Source organism: Drosophila bipectinata, chromosome 3R (assembly GCF_030179905.1).
Source record: "Drosophila bipectinata strain 14024-0381.07 chromosome 3R, DbipHiC1v2, whole genome shotgun sequence".
NCBI classification, from domain to species: Eukaryota; Metazoa; Arthropoda; class Insecta; order Diptera; family Drosophilidae; genus Drosophila; species Drosophila bipectinata.
In genome coordinates, this window is record NC_091739.1 from 20,454,990 (window position 1) to 20,473,726 (window position 18,737).

Consider the following 18,737-nt stretch of genomic DNA (forward strand, 5'->3'; position numbering starts at 1 on the left):
TTATTGACAAATTGTTGGCCCTGGTGGGGGGGGGCGGAGTGGAGGGCGTGGTCGGTGGTTCTGCTCACCTGCCCGACTTTGTTATGCCACCTACTAACTTAACTAACGATCTCGGGGAACATCCCCTTCGCCTTCGCCAGACTGTCAGACTGGAGTGTGTCGTGGGCGTTTTGTGAGGAAAATTTGACATTTTGTAGGGAAATTATCTTGAGTCAACAGGAAGAAAGTGGTACACAAAACTGTGTGGAAAACTGTGGTAAATATAGGTGTATATTTATATACGCATTTGCCTGCTCAGCGGCCTGGAAATTGTGGGTTAGACTAACGATAAACGACGCTGGAGAGGGGCTACACTAATAGGTGGATAAAGTGTGGAGAGCTGTTCGAAGCAGGGAACGATGACCTGTCCGGGGTTTTGAATCACTCCGCATGACAATTGTCTCCGAGAGATGGAAACGAGAGCCGGCACAAAGAACCCAAAATGCGGAATGGGCCGTCTTGCGAGGCAGCCCCTTCCACTGCCCATCCGACACCCACCGCCTGGAGGAGATGTACACACATGTGTCTCGGCTAAATTTAAACAACGCCCATATAATGCTTTCAATGGAAAAATATCTTTTGTAGCGCCAAATGGCGCCTTGGCGCAAAAGTTCCATTTCGCCTGGCGTTTTCGCTTTTCGCAGCCGTACATACGTCTTTCTTGGTGCGAGCCATTCGTTTCGCCCGGCCTGACTCTTCAAATATTCATTGAGTTTGACTAAAAGGCGCCCTGCATCCCACTTTCCCGGCCATTTCATTAGCCCAAAACATATGGAGCGGCAGACAGTCGAAGGGAGTGGAGTATGGAGTGGGCTCTGGTACTGGAACTCCAACTGGAGCTGTAGCTGGAGCTGGAGCGCTCCTCTTCACATTTAAATGCGCACATAATTTCTAATTTGTGCGTCTAATTTATGGGCTCCGAGTGGCAGGCAGGCAGCCAGAGACCCCAAAAACTTAGCACAACAAACTTGCCAATTTAACGGGCGCCCAACCAGAAAAAAAAAACATACGAAACCGAACTGGGAAAGCAAAGTGGACGGGAGTGGCAGTGGAGTGGAGTAAACTGAAGTGAAAGCAGCAAAATGCCGGCAAAAAGTTTTCCTCATTTCGTTTCTGGGTTGTATCGGCGGCGGTGGCGGGGCACTTGTACGCAAGAAATAAGAAATAAATAAAGCCATTTCTTCTAATATACAAAAAGCCTCGAACGCTGGCAGAAATGAGAAAATTACTTTTTTATAAGCAAACCCCCGTAGCACTCAACCCCAAGGCCCAGCCACCCTCCGAGAGCCACACCTTGCCGCCTGCCAGGGTAGTGGGTAGTGGGTGGCGAGTGGCGGGTGGCGGGAAAGTACATTGCCAAACATTGCCTAATTTGGAATTGCCTATGAAATGTGCATTAGAATAACTAGAATCTACTACCAAAGTGTCACCCTCGGCAAAAAAATAAAGGCGCCCCAAAAAGGTGTGTAATAAAAATAAATGTCCGTCGTTTGTTTATATCAAGCCGGGCGACAACTGGCTCCGGAGGAGAAAGTTCCTTGCGAGTCCATGCCCTGAGTCCTGAGTCTGTGAAGGAAACCCTTTGCCGACACCTGGTATGGCTGATTGTTTGAACTGAAGACCTAGAAAACAGACCAGGCGGCGGGAAATAAAAACGCACGTTGATGGCTTGTCTGCTCAAAGGGCAAAAAATCGAACTAGGTTTTACGACATAAACATAAATTTTATGACAGCAGCCCAGGAAGACTGGGAAAGGAAATCAATTTTATGCCGCCCTGGCCAGAGAAACATCAACAAATGCGGAGGAGCCGAGAACGGGGGCGCGATCTATAAAATCTATGTGAGAACTATTAAAAAGTCGTAAAAACTGGGCAACTTTGAAGGGAGTATTTGGGGTTTGGGGCTTTTGGGCTGTGGGCTGTGGGATGGGGAGTGGATGTTTTTACGGCGCGGCCTTTGGCTGTCGTAAAGTCGCCAATGGAGATTTATTTCTGGCTTATCGCCTGGGAAATGGCGTAAAAACAATCGAGCCGCCGGGCATTAATAATGCCATTACAAGTGTAATGTAATAATTGTCCTTGGTCATCGCCAGTCCATCATGGGCTGCAATTAGGTCGTCATTGCACCTTCTCTGGCTGCGTTTGCTTCCCTTATTCTTGTCGGGCCTAATGTAAACGCATTTAAACGCAATTACTTTTCACCGAATGTGTGCTTCGGCTGGGGTCTGGGGTCTTCTGGGCCGGGCCAACACGTACCAAAGCCATTTCGGTTTCTGTTGGTCTTTGGATGATGATGATGATTGCCGGCGTCGCTTCGAGTGTCGTCATAAAGATCTTTTATCAAAACGTTAATGGATTGACTCATACAAGTCTTTCCCTATCTATTTGTGCACCGGAAAAAAAACCTTTCAGGCAAATAGAGAAAATGTATAGCAAGTGCTTCGGCATGGGGCTCACACGTGTCCCTGGCAGAGTTTTTCACAATTGCAGGCAGGCCTCGGGTATTGGGTCTTCAGCTCTCGTGTAATATATAATGTGAAGTTAATGAAATGTTTCACTCCCTCGCCCTACCCCCCGGCTCAGCAGAAACTGTTATTAATTATGGGCGCACCCTAATTTGTTGCCTTCGAGGCCAGTAATTTGGAGTCCCCAAAGTCATCAGAATGTGCTGAAAGCCTATATTAATTGCATTTTAATGAAACAGAACTTTCCGGCCGCCCCGGCCTAGTGAACCCTTTCTAGGCTCTCCGGAATCTAGGAACTAGATCTGGGAGATCCTAACTGCCCGATACGGGCCCAGTTGCTAATGATATGGTAAATGCCAACTCCTGGGGGATTGGCGCTTGCATTGTAAAAGATTAACCAGCTTTCAAATGCCACTGCGTCTATCTCGGGCTGGATTTTATTGGTCGGACCACAAATGAAATTAAATATTCGCAGCGGCCCGCGGCAAAACGGCTCTGAAAAAATGTGAGGCTCTGCGGTTGGCGCATTCGTTGTTTTCGTTGCATTATCAGGCGCCATGAAAAGAAAAAAATACTCGAAAAAAAAGAGGCAACAAATAAATAAAACACGCATGTGGAGGGGCTTATATGATGGCCGAGAACTCTCGCATGTGTAGGTGCATTGTGGCTGATAAAAAATTCATTAATTCATATACAAAATGCAATTAAGCGCAGTGGCTGCCACAATAAAAGCGCGGAATCAGTGATGCAAACTAAAAAAGTTTGGAGTTAAATATGTTGTCGAAGGACAGGATACCCTTCTTAGAGTTTACACTTAGTATCTAGGGGCTTCTAGAGGTTCCAATTAACCTTTTAAGTGGACAGTAGCCATCTCTTATATACCGTAAAATACTTGCCAACATGCCTGATCTCCAAACGCAAGCTCCCTATAGCAGGGTATTCGAAAAGAAACATGCCACATAAATAAAATAGTGGGCGGAGCGGGATGGGCAACAGCAAACGCAGCAGTTAAATTAACAAATTGCATGCATATTTTAATAAAATAAATATTTTAATAAGATTAAACTATAATGCAGCCAAATGTCAAAGCCGCGCGCGGCATCCACATTCCCCAGCGGATAACACGCGTGCTACAGAAAGAAATTTGAATAAAAAACTGATTGCTCCGGACTGGTATTATTTTTTGTTTCTGTTTTTTGCATTTGTGTTTCATATGCTGTTGTTTAATTTATGCGGTTTTCAATTACCCTTTTGATATGAATTAATGACCGCGCATACAATGCATAATCCCCGGGCAGCATATCGCCGGCTCACATAATTTAATTAAACATTTTGCGGCAGGTGGGTGGGCGGTGGCGAGTGGCTAGTGACTGGGATCTGGTGGAGTATCATGTTGCACTTGTCTCTATTCCCTCCAATTCCGATAGCTCTCTGTTGCATGCTGCATGTTGCCTCGGCATTCCAGTCCGCTAAAAACTACAAACTACAAACTGAACCAAACTCAGTTCAGGCAACAACTCCACTCCGCCAGCTCGCCAAGAGCTACAACATTCTTTTGTTTCTCGTTGGGGCAGCAAAATTTCATGCCTGTGTAAACTATTTGTCGACAATTTTGTCTGCAACAAAAGTCCGCATGCCACAAGACCAGCCGGAGCCCACAAGACCTAGACTGCAGCTGGGGGCCACGGTAGAAATCCGGTAGAAACTGCAGCGAGTGGGGCCGGTGAAGCGCGCGCCGCTGGCACGAACACGACGCCGCTCGGCTAGCTTTTTTGGCCTGGCCTGGCCGATTGCCGCTCTAATGACTCTGCTCCGGAGCAGTCCTTCTGCTCCTCCTGCCAATCAAGTGCACCGCCCGAGCCGCATGCAAAGTACATAAACAATGATGGAAATCAATGAGTGCACTCCAAGACCATGTTTTAAATGATTTAGGAAGGCATTTAGTTTCTCCCTCTGTAGGTGCTATCAGTCTGCCGGCAGGGTGCTGCTCACCCCGGCTCTTATCGCCAATGAAAAGTTTGGCGCGTTTAAAGTAAGTTTACGTGTAGCACGGCAAAGTGCATTGATAAGCGAGGCACCCTGCCCGTCCTCTGGCCTCCGTCCTCCGGCCTGCACTTTCTTCGCCGCTCGCTGATTAGTCGATCAATGTTCGGCCCGGTCGGATCGAGCTTTTAAATATGCAAAAAGGAGAGCCAGAAACGAAACAGACAGGGCCGGGGTAAGCCACATTAAGAGCTCTTAAAAGCGGCAACTCCGAACCAGTTTTCGAACCCTGGGCCCCTCGCCGCTGCCCCATCTGCCCCAGCTACTCCATAAAAACATTATGGCTCATTATCGCCCGGAGCAACACAACATCTTACATTATGCTGATGAGTTTTTTGGCCATTCTAATAGGCAAGGGCCTCGGCTTATAAATACCTCGGCCAGCCGTGGAAGGTACATACATACATACGCCAGAGAAAATAGAAGACTCATGACCCGCCTCCTTGGTGGTTTCTTCATTAAACGACCAACACGCCCACCAATGGCTGTTCATTAATTGTTGACAATGATTACCTGGAATGGAACAAAACGAGACTAAGGCAAGCCTCGAAATTGAGAAAAAAACAACCTCCTCCTGCCTTCTCGAGGCGAATGCAATTTCAATTTCCACCGACAGGTGATAAATAAATCGAAACACATCGAATTGGAAGCAGCAGCAACAGCAGCAGCGGTGGCATTGGCAATCGATTCGATGCGTTGCGAATGAAATTGCGCCATATTTGGGCGTTATTTGTGGCCGAAAGGGTCGGTGGTCGGTGGTTCGGTAGTCGGTAGTTGGGCTGGAGGCAGTCCCCGGGCAGAGACACTGAGGCCATTCAAACTGGGACGGGCTGGGGACTGCAGCAGGAGCCTGACTCAAAGTCCAAGACTGAGAGGCAAGTCTGAGGCGTTGGCAATGAGCGGCGAAGGCATTTAATTGCCACCGCTGCATTTTGACGTCTACACATCAGGAAGACACTGAGAGGCAGGCACACGGAGAGAAATACTCAGGAATTGAGGCCCTTCTTTCTTCCCAAAAGCAAGGCCTACCCTATAGCCATAAAAACATCTTCCCAGTGCATTGATGGAAAACAGAAACCGAGCCAGAGCCACAAAAAGAAGGTAGACTCTTTCGAAAAAGGTGTTTTGTCGCCAGTTCTCCAATGCCACAAGGCTACCTCCTCGAATTGAGTGCGAATTGGCATTTCGTTTGGCGCATTTGGCATTTTCGGGGCGCGTTGATCATTTAGCCGTGTTTAGTGTCCGTCGCTGTTGCGCTTTTTAATTTCATTTTCTGATCAACACGACCAGACAACAGAAATCGGGCAAAAAGAAGCCCCAAACACGAGGAGACACAGAGCTGCGACAACAACAAAATGATTTAAGATGTTCGACTGTCAGTGGTGACAACATTGACAGTAAAATTATTTCTACGCGCTGCAGAAGGTTAATTATCGTTGATTTATTTACAACAACAGCAGTCCCCAGCTGGGTCATAAAAGTAATACCAAAATTAAACGTACTCCCCATTCCAGACCCAGATCCACACCCAGGCCCAGGCCCAGGTTTTTCCAGCAATCGGAATAGGAAAAGAAGCCATTGTAGGGCCGGGATTTTTGGGGATTAACTCGTAAAGTTCAGCTGACTGCCAGTGTTTTGTGGCCTTAAAATATCCATAAAGTGTCACAGAGAAATCACTTGCAATGTTCGGCAAAAAAAAGAATAATAATTTATTGAAATAAATGCGAATATAGCTCGGCGAAATTAAGCGCAAAAAAATATATATATCCGCCATGACAGCCATAAATAATTAACAATACAAAAAGAGATGAAGCAGCAGAAGAGGATTCTGCGTTAATTTGCATTTTTGTTTCGCGATAACAAAAGTAAAAAGCATATTCCAAAAAAATGTATAAATAAAATGCGCTCAACATTTTTACCAGCAAATATGGAAAACCGCAGGCAAAATTAAAACACACAACACAATGTAAAATATTAAATTAACATTAACAGGGAAATGGAGGTGGTTAGCGGAGACAGAGTATGGGAGGCTTGTCAAAGTGAATTTAAAATAATTATTGTACATTATGCGCCGCAATGCGTATTAAATTAAATGCTGCACAATAATAAAATTAATCAAGCACCAAAGCAAAAAGTAGTCATGTGCGTAGAACGTGGCAGGAAAACCAAACATTTCTGGCCGAACAGAGGTGGCCCGAAACAAAAGCCAACAAAAGCGAATAAAAACTACATCGTTCAATAACAATAAAACGCGTTTAATTAAGGGTTTTAATGTGGATGGGGATAGTAGTTAGTTGTCTACCTTTAATTCCCGCTTTAAAATAACATCTAATACCAATCTAATAATCACTTTTTCACTTCTCTCTTTGCAGATGGTAAGTTCTTATCATCACTCAATCCTTCAGAACTAACATATGATGGTAAGTCACATTCCGCATTAAGTCATTTAACACATCCTATATGCCACTCAGAGTAGATACCTTAGGTTAGGTTAGGGGACTACCCCTGTTCGCACATCAATCAAAGTTAGGATCGATAGGATCAGCCGATCGATCGATCGATCGATCGCTCGACTTGCCCGTCCTGTCAGTCGGTAATCCTGGCCTCCCGATCACGTCCCGGCCGGCCCGGCCCACGCCCACTTTGCTCACCGGCTGCGGCTTCCTGTTTCTGCCAGCTCCTCCACTCCACTCCAGAAATGAGAAATTTCTTTTTAATTTAGACTTAAACAGACAGAGGCCCTGACGCGAACCGACGCTCTGGGACAGCTGATAAAAAATCATTATAAAGTTAAATTTTAATTAAAAACTACAATCGATTAAAGGGCAAGGGGGCTCTGTCTGCGGCTCATAAATTGAACATTGGCGGTCTCGGCCAGCTTTCAACGTGCATGCCTGCCACGCCCTCTGCCCTGGATGATGATGATGAACTTGTGCCAATTTTTGAGCCCTGCTCTGCGGAAATCAGTGGCAGTTTTGATGATGTCCGAGTGCCGATAGTCCCGATCCCCGGCATTATATAAGCGCATTTCGCTTTCATTAATGAACATGAGGCCTCATAATAAAATAAAAAAAGAACGGACCAAGAACGGACGAGCGCCCGGCACGTGAATTGAAATTTGATTTATGATCGGCGAGCGGTTGGCCGTGTGGGGGGTTTTCTTTCTTCACTTTTTTCGAATCAGTCCTGGTCTGGTCGAAGTATTCTGGACTTGCCAGCCTCCTCGGGGTCGTAAAATGCCCAGCTCAGAGTGCAGTTTTCCCGTCTTTATGATGCGTTAAATTGAGGAATGGCGTGCCAGGGCATTTAAATCGTTAAGAGGCAAGTGTAATGCCGCTGAATGAAGCCCATCGATTGTTCTCTGTCTTATTCCGCAAATCAAACTTAAAACCAGATAAGACTGACAAGAAAGTACCCCTTTTTAAAGCCAATTCACGGGCTGCCACATTCTTGCCTCGATTTCAAGTTCGAGGACCCACTAACCTACTAAGAGGGCCTTTATTTTAGGCTCGCCCGGCGGAGAGGGCCAAAAACAATATGCCAAAAGTGTAATTTGTATTATTTTCCTCGGGCTGCAGCCGGCGGGTGGAGAAAGGGCGGGGGCGGCTGCCAGACGGCCCCTCGGCCATAGGGAGACACCGAAGCGTTTAAGCACAACTTTAAATAATCGTCTGTCAGAACTGTCAAACAAGCCGGCGAGCGCTAGAATTAATGGCGCACACCCGGAGACAGAGACGGCGAATGGAGCAAGGCAAGGTGGAGCAGTGGCCGGCGAGGCAGCTGCAATTTGTTTGGCCCTGCGCAGGCGCAAAGCGTCCGTTGAACCTGCACTCCCGGTAACAGTATCTGTATCTGTGTTCGCCGGGGAGTATCCGTATCTGTATCTGGTCCTGTATGTGGAGCACAGTGCCAAAGCCACAAGTTGAATTATTGTTTCTGCATTTTTTTTGTTCGTCTTGGCTGGTTTTTGGGTTTTGTTTCTCGCTTTTGCTGTTAGCGCAGTCGCAGCGAGTTAAAAACAATGCCATTGCCATGGCGGTGCTTTATCACCCGCTATCTCCCTCTCGCTCTCTCTCTCTGTCTGCCACCCCCCACCACCCATCTCTTTCCGCCATGGGTAAAATTAATGTTGCTGCGCCGCAGCGGGCGAACTTTCAACTGTTGCTGCTGCTGCGGCTGCCTTAAGATGAAAAATTATTGCTTTTAATTTATTGCATAAACAAAGGCTATGCCAGAGGAATAAAAATGTGTGTGTAACGGCCCTCAAGGTCACGGCTACACACAATCGCAGTCGCAGTGTGCGACAAGGACGGGCTGTGGGCTTTCCCCGGCTTCGCTGCCAACTGTCAAAAATGATTTAGTAGTTCAAAGCCGCGTTTTGCGACGTCTGCCGGCGACTCTGCCGATTCTGCAGCCCAAGTGCGAAAAATGTGAGGGCAGCCCCCTGTCCGAGCGTCCGACACCAGCTGTCAAATGCAAAGCACAACAAACACAATAAACAACAACAACAATTTTTGACTCATTGGAAGCGACAACGAATTTTGACAGTTAGCAAAGGTCAAACTGAAAGTAAAAGTTGGGCGCCATTCCCTGATAGATTGACATCATTCCGGGCGCTTTCATTCACTTGTCACTTGCACACAGTTTCGGTTCGGCGGCCGGCGTCGAAACATTAGTTTTTTATGGCCACTCGGAGCAGAATCTGCTCATCCGAGCCAGAATCATTGACGGCCAGCACAATAAACTGACAAATCAAAATCAAAAACAAACCAAATTAGCCAGTCGTAAAGGCAGAATGGCAACCGTTGATAGATCATTTGAAATAAAATACCACCAGACCACTGTCTGGGAGTCCGCAGTCCGCAGTCCGTGATTTATGATGTTTGATAAATGAGAATTTAATAAATTTTTAGCTTATTTGGTTTTCAGAGTTTCAGTTTTTAGCACTGCGCCTTGTGTGGGGCAATTAATGGTGGGGCCCGGCTGGCTGGCGCTCGGTTCGATGGATTAGCGGGGCATTAGTGTTGTTTGATGGGCTTTTCGCTTTTATTTGCCTTGCTATCAATTAGCCGAAGAACTCTAGCTCCCGACAGAACCCTGGCCGAGTCCAATCCCTCGACAAACACTCAATGACTTCAACCGTTTATGAGTAATGCTCTCCCCAAGTGGACGACTACCAGCTGGCGAACCGTTTAAGTCACTTTCCTTGATGCCCGGCCTCATCATAATTCCGGAAAGCTGCTCGTCCAGACACACAACCCACATAAATCAAGAGGTCGCACCCGAAACTCCACTTGCTGTCCTCCTGAATTATGCATGCAACAAATTGTATAAAAATTTCTGCAACTTTACGTTGTTACGTGAAGAAATTTGGGAATCAAGAGACCCTTAGACCTCTCGGGGTGTGGAGCAGGAGGAAGTGGATGAAAGGACCAAGAACTAAGAGGACTCCCTGTCCCAGTCCCTGGTCGTTGGTACTTTGGCTTAGCCAAAGTCAACCCCCAAAGGATGTGCGGGAATATTTATTTTTGTTTTGCCAGTCCCAGACCCACTAAGACCTCTCAACGTTTACAAAGTGATTACTTCTGTTTAAAAATTGATGTCTCGATGTTGGACACGTTTTCAATTTGCAGCGAAATGGCGCGTGCTCTTCTCAGGTGCCGGATCCATTTCCCGATCATTGGAAATGGGAGGAAAGGAAAACAAGCCAAGTGCGTCAAAATTGTCAGAAAGAAATTCCTTAAATGACTTTGTCAAGTCGTTAAGTTGGTGTCGCTTTTTGTCTCGTTTGGCTTTAATCACCGCATTGGCTGTCATGTCCGAGCTGAATGGCAATTAAATGGTCTACGAATCGTTAAATCATTCATGATTAACTCGCTCGCTCTACTGCTCTGAGCTGGGGACCCTGTCCTTGAAGATTTAGTGCCGTTGAAAATCGTTAATCTGAATCCGAAATCCGTGTTCGATTTCCAATTCCAGAGGAGTTGCTGTCGCATAATCGATGAACTTTTTGATTGGCACTCATAAAAGTGTTCCCCGTATCAACCGGTTATGCTTTTCTTAAAGCAAATTGCTGCCCATATAATTGCCGCCAGCCACCAAAAGGTGACTTGGCTCGGAGTCTCTAGGCCCAAATGGCTTTTTAATTTGGTCAACGACGAAAACGGGTTGAAAAACACCGAAAACGCCACCGACTCCGCTCGATTCGGCGTTGTTTGTTTATTTCGGTGTGTATGTTGTTTTTTGTGTCTGCGGGCCGACGCTTAATGGGCCTTTGGCCCGGAGGGGAATGCTTGGAATGTCCCCCCATTTGCATATGCAGTCTGCGCCCTGAACTATGCAGTGTTTTTTGCCTTGCCCGCCATAGCTGCGAGGTGTTGCCACCGCCTCGCATTAATTCATTATTTCATTTATTTCGCCATTGCGAGTTCAATTCCAGGCAACTTTTCTGGCTTCGTACAAACTTTGATTAAACTTCTCGCCAATGGCAGTGGCTCTGCTTCAGTATATATCTCTATATAATGTCTGACCAAGTTTCATATAAGTAACACAGATAGCGCACCCACAGAACATAATCGAAGGGGAAGTCGGAGTTGGTGGTGGAGTTCGAGGCGGAGGTGGAGTTGGAGGAGTTTGGAGTAGCAGAAGGATATCCATTTGCCAAAATAGCAAAACTTGCATAAAAACTTTTGCGCAACAACTTGGACTTTTTCATCAAACAAAAGCAAAAGGGAAATAGCACACAAACACACCCACACACACTCACACTCGTTGGGGGCGGGAGGAAAATGAAACAAACTTTTAATGCAACCTCCCTGTCTCCATCCCCAATCCCCATCTCCGCCCACCAAACAACAAACACGAAAATATCCGAAAGATAGACAAACTTGCAGTGCGCCCCCACCGCCCCTCGTCCTTGCTGCCGCCCATTTGCACAGCTGTCAGTCAGTGGAAAATATTTCCCAGCCAGAGCCAGAGCTAGAGCCAGAGCACATAGAGCCCGAAGAAAAGGAGCGCTATACGTCCAGGAGAGAGAGCGAGAGGGCGGCCGAGCCGAGCCAACATGGCGAACAAAAGTTTTGCTCGCTGCGGCAAAAAGCGGAAATGCATTCAAAATCTAATATGGCAGCCATGGTCATGAGCAGCAACAACAACTGCGGCTCTCCGCCACTTCTCCCCCTCTCCTTTAAGCCACCTCCTCCGCCACCCCTCCGCAAAGTAGCAGCTAAACAAAAAGGCTAAAGAGTGCCAAAGAAGAAAATGCAATTTTCTGAAAAACCCATTAAATGTTTGCCATCAAAATAAAAAAAGAGTAGAATCGCAGAGTAGAAGAGTGAGGGAATAAAAGAATGAAAGCAAGAAGAAAGGAGGCGGAAAGTGGGTGGAGGGGTCGGAGTTGAACTGCAAATAAAGCAAACGACGAGCGCCAGAAGATGGCGGCGCTTGCCAGTGATAGACTGGCGACTATATACTTTCTATATATCCGAGGCCACAAACTACAGTCTTACCTGCCCAGCCACTAACTTTCAGAATAAAACTACACTTCTTTCATGAGCAATAGAAGGACCTATCCCAATGCTCCTTGATCTGCTACTCGCCAGTGGAGACCTCACTGTACCCCCACTGCCCACCATGACTGTTTAATTTTGCTTTCCCATTTCTGTGGCTCGAAACTTTAAACTGGAATCACAGGTTCGAGGGCTCAGGCTCGGGCTCACATGTCAGTGGCACCAAGGCACAATGTGCTGATAGAGCCATTTACGCCGTCAGCACATAATGATGGAAGGAAAGTCTAGGTCCATAGAGGAGGAGGAGGATGAAGTGAATGCTGGGGAGCATGAGGAGCGGCAGCTGCAGCGGCTGCGCTTTTCTGACGGATTTTCCCGGCACATAGAGGGAGCTCCGAACAGAAAGCTGAACTGAAAACAGCAAACTAGCAGGCGAGGCTGCCTTGGGCGGCTTAGACAGACGACGAGGATGGATGCAGACGTGGCCAGAAGCCATGAGCCATGAGCCATGGGCTAGGAGCGCCAAGGATATTGGCACAGCAACAGAAGCAGCAGCTGCTGGCAGATGGCAGCAGGCAGCAGGCAGGACCCCACTCTGCCAGTACAAGGGGCAAGGATATATGCCTGACGATGAAATTTAATGGGGTGCTTTGATGCGATTGGTTTTCATATAACGCAGGCGCTTAAAATCATCGAATCATTCAAAAGAAAACTGAGCTGACTGCTCCAGCTCACAGACACCATCACACACACACGTGTGTAGAGTGTGTGTGTGTGTGGGAAAGCTCTCGCACACACACTCGCAGCAGCAGCAGCAGGACGCAGCTCTTGTGTATAAGAATTTTTTCTGCTTTCTGCTTTCTGCTGACTGCAAATAAAAGAAATGTAGAAAAATACTAGAAAAGAACGTGGAAAAGCGGAAAATATAATGTGGATGTGTGAGTGAGCACTCTCCTTGGCTGTGGCTCTGGCTGTGTGCTGGGGGCTTTATATAAAGAAAGGAAAAGGACTCGGAATGGGAGTGGGAATGAGGTCGGAGTCCTCGCCAATACGCATACAGACAGCTGCCACACACAAGCACACACTCTGATACACTAGCTGGCTAGCTTTCGGGATGAAAAAAGCTTTTCTTCATTCTATGTGGCTCCTTTGGTCCTTGTTTTTTAGGAGACCATGGTGTGCAGCAGGGGGGTAGGTCGTCCTGTATTCAAAGTCTAGCACTCAAAGTGACAATCAAGCTTATTTTAAATGCAAGTCTTTAATTTGCCACCTTGCCTCGACCTCTGGGCGGGCCATAAATCCTGTAGGATTCAACAAGTCCTGGGACGAGTGCATAAAACTGCGAGTGAAACAATGGGAGATACATTAACACGTTGAGCCACCAAAACAGCCCAGGGGACGGGTCTGGGACTGCCGAAAAACTCGCGGCAAAAGCCCATGACAAATCGTCCTGGAAAAACAACAGAAGCACACACACACACACACACACATACTAGCACACATGAAGTTATCGATTATTGTAGCATACTTACGGGCGTCGTTTGGGGTTTATTTATTTTTGGCTCGGTAGTTTGGTTACCAAAACCAGACAAAGAAAATAATGAAAGTCATGCTTACAGCAGGCTTACAGATTCTTGATTTTTTGTTTGGGCCTGTGTTCGGTGGCAGTAATCGCAATTTGTTTGGAGGAGTCGCTGTCTGTCTGGGAAAATCATTTTACAGCCGTCGGGCCAAAAGTTTTCCCCAGTTGACAAGCGACTATTTAACACGCGTCATAGCATGAATTTTATGCGCGCACACTCATACACACACTCGCAGGGAAAATAAAAGGAAAACCAGTGTCAAGGTTAACGACCAATGAATTTATTTTGCTTGAATAAATTTTACGATAATGAGGAAATTGTCGTTGTCGTTTTGGGTATTTTTAATGGCCATAATGTCGGGGCAACTCGCTTTCCTCTGTCTCTTTTGTTGTGCTTGGGCCCAGAGGTGAAATCGGGAGAGCCATATATAGACCATATATAGTATATAAAAATTTAAAATCTACTCTATTAACCAAATACAACTCCGCACCAGTTGATCTTTAAGTTCCAGTTTCTGGCCCATCTTATCAGAAATGCCACAAACGTTTTTCAATTTCCGGCCGGCATAGTTTAACCACTCAACGGTGGTGGCTTTCCAGTCCAGAGGAGTCGTCCTGCTTCTGCTCCTGCTCCTGCCAGGACTGACTCTCCGTGGCCGAGCCAACTCCATTTTACGTAACATTAATTCTGTGATTTATTAGGGTCACGTGACCGTCAAACGGACGACTGGAATTGCACGAATCACGAGTCGGCCAGACGACCACAAAATAACCATTTCCACACCGAGAAAAAAATCATAAAAATATGGAAAACTGAAGCCCTGACCGCATTTTGATAGTTTTATTGTCGATAAGTATTTTTCAGAGTGCAGAAAATGAACTCCCCATATAGAGACCTCATCAAAGTCTTTCAATTCAAATCAGTCGTGCAAAAAGTGCCCTCCAAATCCGCAAAGAATGCCTCTTTCGCAGAGCTACAGGTAAACAAGTTTCTCCACCTCCAGCTCCGGCTACAGATACAGATACAGATTCTGAATCAACTTCGGCCGTTGCCTGGTTAGGTGTCATAAAGTGCATTCACATGAATGCGATAAAGTTTATTGTCAGGCCAGGCAGCTCGGAGGAGGTTTCCAGAGGAACAGCAAGAAAAATTAATACCGAAACATTTGCTGGCTGGCTGTCTTGGGTCGTTGTCCGTGTGTCCATGTGTCCGTCTGTCCTTCTGTCCGTCCGTGTGTCCGTGTGTCCGCCTGCCCGGGAGATCGCACACGCCTACGCAAACATGTCGCAACTGTCATTTCAGCTTAAGTTGGTCCATTGTACGTTTATATTAGTCGCGGGCCAGATAAAAAATAAAAATAAAGCCAATGAGAGGAGAGCTTGTGTGGGCAGGAGGAGGCCAGAGGCTGGGCGCGGGACAAGAGTTACGAGCATCTCGATCCAGACTTTCAAATTCGTTTCAAGTGTAAAGCGATATGCATGGAGGGGCCCAAAGGATGTCGCCAAAAACCGATGACACAGGCTCGAAGGAGCGCAGTTTCGTAGCTTAAGTTACAAGTCATGTTCGTGTGTCGCCGAGGTGTGGCCTTTTATTTTTATTGAATTTTTGTGGCCACGCCAAAAAACAAAAGAACACTAAAACACCAGAACTCCAGCAGAACACCATAAACGAGCAAATCGCTTTAAGGCCTTGAATTCTTTAAAGCCAAAACTAAACCACTTAGTTGGCTTAAATGCATTAGAACCGGGAATAACACGTGCCCCCTCGTCGCAGCCATTATTTTCATAACTATGCGCGAAAAGCTTTTTCATTTAAATTAAAACAAAAGCCAGCAAAACAAAAAATTCCTCAACAGAAAACTGAAAATGGAAAAAATAATAAAACTGGAAATGCTGTGAAAACGGCAGCGGAAAATGCCAGCCAAACGGGGCAGCAACAAATAAAGGCCTTTGCAACAAAATAGATAACTGCTCTGAATTTTTATTTTTTGCTCGTAAAGCAGCTGCAGCGCCACCTTCCGGCCATCACGGCCATCATGGCCGACTGAAAAAAAGCGCAGAAATGCATCTCTGCATCTCTACATCTCTGCAGAGTCGGTGCATGTGAATAATTACACAAAAAAGCCAGGCCAGTCCCGATGAGCGATTGCAGAGATGAAATGCCGATGCAATTTGGGTTAACAATGCACTGCCTGATTTTTGTTTGTTTTTCTGGCTTCTGGCTTCTCGGGTGGCTTTAATTTTGAAAATAGATTTCGAATCGACTGGCTGGCTTTTAGGCCTCCTCCTATAAGTGTTCTCGAGATTGTTCCGTAATCAATGCCTTCCAAATCTAATCAGCCTGTGGCTTATCATCCTTGAGGGTCAGTCGAAAGATTCATTCATGAGAACTCGGGATTTTTAACAGAATTTCTTGTGAAATGGGGAAAAAATACTCTTATCAATAATAGAGTATTTCTGGCTACAGGGCGAGTGTGAAAAAGCCGTCGGCAGTGCAAGACTTGACTCTACTGGCCAGTTCAGCTACCTGTCTGGAGACCACCTCCATGGAGCTATGAGGTTTATGCAAATGCAATATTCCGCCATTATGGGAACCTGCCTTAAGAACTGGCTAAATGAATCCATCAGATAGCTTTTAATAGCAGAAACCACCCGCCCGGTAGATCCGTCCGCCACCATTTTCCCACTCCCTTTCCCATACCCCCTGTATTGCCAATTTACCCCTCGTTCATTTGGCGCGTTCAACCAATTGGAAAATTTACACGTGCAAAATGTTGAAAAATTGTTGCGGTTTATGTATTTTATTTTAATATTTTTTGCTGGGGCTGGTACTGGTACTGGTGTCGGTGCTGCAATTGTTGCTGCTGCTGCTGTTGGCTGGAATTCGAATGTCGCCCGAAATGGTTGGGCATAAAAATTGAGGAAAGCCAGCGTAAATTTCCACACGGCAACAATTTCATTTTAAAGCTTCGAGTGACACCCCACACACCAGCTCCAGCCCCCTGCCCCCTTCCTGTTGTGTGTGTATACACTTTTTATGTTATTTAAATGTGTTCGCATTGTTGTTTCTGGTGTTGGCTTTTTGTAATATTTTTAATTTCGCCCAGGCAGCGACATAAATCATTTTGTCGCGCATTGCAAAAATTCCAAAAGAGCAAAGCGAAAAAATTACAAAAATTTTTAAATTAGCTCGCATGGGAAAAGGGGGTGGGGAGAGGAGGGCATGGGGCGTGGGGGCGAGTGGAATTAAATTTTCATATGAAAAACTCGCAGATAACAACAACAACAGGGGCCAGAGAAAGGGAACAAAGCCAAATAGTAGAAAATTGGAAAGATGAAGTTGCCCGAGATAGCAGGACCGAAGGGGGGGTAGTCGGTCGGAAGGGGGGGCTCTGCTGCTGACGAAAAAAGCAATTTTCAATTTTTCTACACAAAATGCCAAACATGCCGGGGCTATGGCTAAGGAGGAGGGCCGGCGGCGCGGGGCTTCCCTGGGAGCTTGTGCTAAAAACTTTGACGACAGCCGAGGCGGGCGGCGAGGGGGGCGGCAGAGCGGCGGGGGCGGTGGTGGGGCGGCGTTGGCGTTTGCGCCTTGCAGTCGCTGGCAAGTGATAAATCATTTCAACTGTCACTTTCGAAACACAATTTTATCTAAACGCAGACACAGAGACAGAGACAGAACCCACAGACAAAGGCGACAGAAACATCTACAGAGAGAGAAAAGAGTGGGTAGTTCTAAACTTTAATTAAAGGTATTAAGCTAATGCTAGAGTCCTTAAAGTCTGGCCAGAGAGTCAAGGTTAGAAATAGTACAATATTTTTGGTTTTAATATAATTTTCTCCCTCTGCACTGAGCGGAATTGAAGACACTTTGGCAATGGGGTGAAGTAAACTCTATGGAAAATGGAAAATTCGTTTCGTTGGGACTGTTGTTTTTCTTTTTTCGGCCTGATGGGCTGAGGCTATGGGTGGGGATAATGGGTGTCGGTTATAATGTGTGTATGGTGTGTGCGAGTGGCTCGGCGGTGCAGGGGACGATAAGGGAAATGCATTTTTGGAGCTGTGGGGCATCTAATCAATGCCTAAGCGCCATTTATCAGGCCCCCGGGCCACTTCACAAAATGCGGGCCGGATCGGAATCGGATCGGAGAATTGGAGAAAGAACACACTTTAGAAGTGTATGTAGATTCTGAGCAGCGAATGGGGTCGCCACCGAAATAGTGCCTCCCAAAATAGAAGCTTCTTTGTTGCGTTTCACCGACAAAAGGCCAAAAAGCAAATCAAGCACGAAAACAAAGGAAACTCTGAACCAAAAATACAAATAAAAATAAACCAAGGAATTGAAAAAATAAAGAACATGTTGGAGATCATTTAAAACACATTTTCGAAGCAAAACCAAACAGTTAATTTGGCAGACATTTTCGAAAGAGCCACAATAAATGTTTTAGCACATTGCGAGTGGGAATGGGAATTGTGACATTTAAAAGCGCCATAAACAAGGAATCTTAAAAAAACCAAAAAATACACACATTATTTTATTTTAAATATTTGTCAATGTTATTTTTATTTTTTTTTTTTAGCGTAGCGAATGGGCTTTGTAGAGAAAAAGACGTGACTCAAAAATCAAAGTCAAGTCTGAACGAAAATCATTAACTTTTGGGGCACAAACAAAATAAAAATTAAAAATAATTCGCCCATTGAATGGCAACTCAATTCGCCGCAGCTCTTCACTAGCTTCATCCCTCTTGCTCTCGTTCCGAGTATTGAAGCGGGAGCAGGATGCAAGATGCGAGCAAATGGCGCTGCCTTCTTACGATATTTAAGCAGCTAACTTACGATACGGTAATCTGACAGGGGAAATGTACGCAAAAGAGAAAGACTGTGCCCGTGTCTCACTCTGGGAGAGCGAGTTCAGCGCAGACTGTTTGGCTCTGTCTCCGGGCTTTTGTGTTTGTTTTGTTTTGTTTTGCTTTGGCTTTTTTTTATTTTATTTCTTTACAATAAAAACGACAATAAAATTTTTTAGTGCAAAGATTTATGTGCGAACAATTTTTTTTGCTTGTAGACTTGTTTGTTGTTGTTGGTGTTGTTGTTGCTGTTG

General features: G+C 46.0%; 1 protein-coding gene across 2 annotated transcripts in view; it reads left to right on the forward strand.

The window, feature by feature from the left end:
* The window catches only part of hth (Meis homeobox homothorax), a 112,043-nt gene that overhangs the window by 70,883 nt on the left and 22,423 nt on the right, over positions 1 to 18,737 (forward strand). For both annotated transcript variants that reach the window (XM_017244047.3, XM_017244058.3), the window contains one exon: positions 6,919 to 6,966. In XM_017244047.3, coding sequence (XP_017099536.1) covers positions 6,919 to 6,966 — 48 coding nt within the window. The remainder of the gene's footprint in view (positions 1 to 6,918; positions 6,967 to 18,737) is intronic.